This window comes from Theobroma cacao, chromosome 5 (genome assembly GCF_000208745.1).
Source record: "Theobroma cacao cultivar B97-61/B2 chromosome 5, Criollo_cocoa_genome_V2, whole genome shotgun sequence".
NCBI classification, from domain to species: Eukaryota; Viridiplantae; Streptophyta; class Magnoliopsida; order Malvales; family Malvaceae; genus Theobroma; species Theobroma cacao.
In genome coordinates this window covers 8267707-8270020 of record NC_030854.1, presented here as the reverse complement: position 1 = coordinate 8270020, position 2314 = coordinate 8267707, and the positions used below count along the sequence as shown (strand labels likewise).

Below are 2314 nucleotides of genomic sequence, written 5' to 3'. Positions count from 1 at the left end.
GTGAAAAGAAACCATCTTCACATTAACAAGCTGATAAAGAAGCTGGTGCCCCTGCCGCATCACAAAAAAAAGAAAGAAAAAGATGCCTGAAAGGAAGATAATGAGGTTTTAGAAAGGAGAACAAAGGCAAGAAAGGAAAAGAAAGGCATGCTTACTCAGGAAGAAATTAGCAGCCATGAAGCTCCAGCTAGAAAGAAATGAATTGATTGAACTACCAAAGAGAAAGAGAAGAGCATCCTTTCCCTGTCGCCGCACATTTTTCGCTTTTCAAAAAACTAATTTTATTTATTATAAACTTCATTTCAATGATATCAAGTGTTTACCTTTTCTTTAACACTGACAGCGAAAAAGCGTATAACTCTTTTGTTACAGTTCCATTAAAATAAAAAAAAAAATAATAATAATAATAATTAAAACAAAAAAAGACCTTCAGCTTCATGGTCGAAAAACAAATTGCAGCTCATACACAGCTTTGTTTAGCAAACCCAAAACTCTCATTTGCCAAATCATATTCAATGTAATAATTCTGCTGCTGAAAGTTCCCTAGAATAATCGCTGGCCCGCCGCTGACACCTTGACCGATAATATTATCGGTAACAACCATCAAGCAAACAACATTAACATCAAGGAATGAGAAATAATTAGCCAAAGGCAATGCCATTTTGGCCCCTCCTTTGAATTGGAAAATCAATTCTGGGAAACTGATTGACTTATGGCCTGAAATATTGACGCAGGGGGCTAGGCCGGATTTGTTTTCCACTTCACGTGCTCTACTATAATTTCCCATTTGCTTCTCGAACTCTTTTGAGACCAGCTCAAACACTGCTCTTTCCATGAAAGTGAACGTTGACCCTGAGTCCACGATAGTGCCTCCATTCCCGTCTGGTCCCGGGACCAAATATTTATACGGAACTTTCACGTGCTTATCCCCAACAAGAATTTTACGTATAGTTACGTAGTAAAATTCTTGAAAAATCGGGTGTGAGGCAAATTGATTCTTGTAAAATGGTGTGTAGCTAAGACCCTTTGTCTTGGCATCACCCGAACCCGACGCGGTTTCCAACAACATGTTGCTGCTGACGCCTGTGTCATCAAACCGGCGAGAAACGAGACAGTAAGAGAATTTCTTCACTCCTAATTGGGATGGTAAAGACTCGGGCCTCCGACCGAACCCAACTATGCCAGCGGGTTGTCGGTTAGAGAAAATGGAGCATCCAACAAGGAAATCTTGGAAAGTTTTCTGAGAAAACACAAGGTTTTCTACTAATAGAAGTCCACCAGTGGAACCTAAACCGTATTGAATTATGTAAGGAGGGCAATTTTGAGTACAATTTTTGGATGTCGGTTCACAGTCTTGGCAACGAGACTCAACATCGGGACCAAAGAGCCAACGACACTTGGGGTTCTTGCAACCTACAAGCGCTTTGGAAGATGAAAGTTTTGGGGAAAAGGTGGGGATTTTTTTTGGGTCGACGTTAGGGAATGCGCATTGGGAACAAATGTAACGAGAGGTGCAAGGAAACCAGGAAAGGCTGCTGCCAGTGTCCATGATGAAAGTGAGAATTTGAGGCGGAGTTCCAATGCCGAGAGAGATCGTGTAGCCGCCATAGCTGTGAGGAAAAAGTGGGGTCTTGAGTAGAGAAGAGGTGGTGTTGGCTTTGGCTTTGATTTTGTGGGTGGGTTGTTTGAGGTGGTGGGCTCTTGAGACCGAAGAAGTAGCTAAGTTGTTGAGAATTTGGTATGCATCGAAGGAAGGGGGTGGGGAAAGGAGAGAGGGAGATTTTAATGGTGGTGGAAGCGGTGGCGGTGGTGGTGACTGTTAATGTAGTGGAGATGAGAAGAGAAGAGAAGAAAGAGAGGAGGAGAAAAGAAGCCATGGATTTTTTTTTTATTTAGTTTCTCTGTTTTTGCTCTGTTTTTTTACTTTTAAAGTATTCTTCTAAAGTGAAATGGACAAGTGGAATGGTGGTTGGGCATTCTTTCATTTCTTATTTGTTTACACTTTATAGAGAGAAAAGAAGACAATAGCAACGTAGACAGCTGGACAGAGGAATCATGTTCGATTTCGGTGATACCTTTTTGCCATTGTAAAAGCAAAGAATTATCACGTATACCACCAGCATTATGACAAATTAATTAATTAATTAATTAAATCAGCTTATTGTTCTTTCTTTTTGTGTTTCTTTTTCTACAAAGAGATAATAATTTGTATGCAATTGATCATGTTACAAGAAACATGCATGATCAACGCTCTTTCATTTATAAAATAAACCGAAAAGATTATAAATTAGGAGGGGAAGGAAAGGAAGGGGAA

The 2314-nt window shown here is 40.1% G+C and overlaps 1 protein-coding gene across 1 annotated transcript; it reads right to left on the bottom strand.

Moving 5' to 3' along the window:
- Positions 265–1982, bottom strand: LOC18598373 (probable aspartyl protease At4g16563). The gene is given in 2 exon segments (XM_018122269.1): positions 265–1760; positions 1762–1982. Coding segments are annotated over 2 exon segments (1416 nt in total). The 5' UTR covers positions 1878–1982; the 3' UTR covers positions 265–460.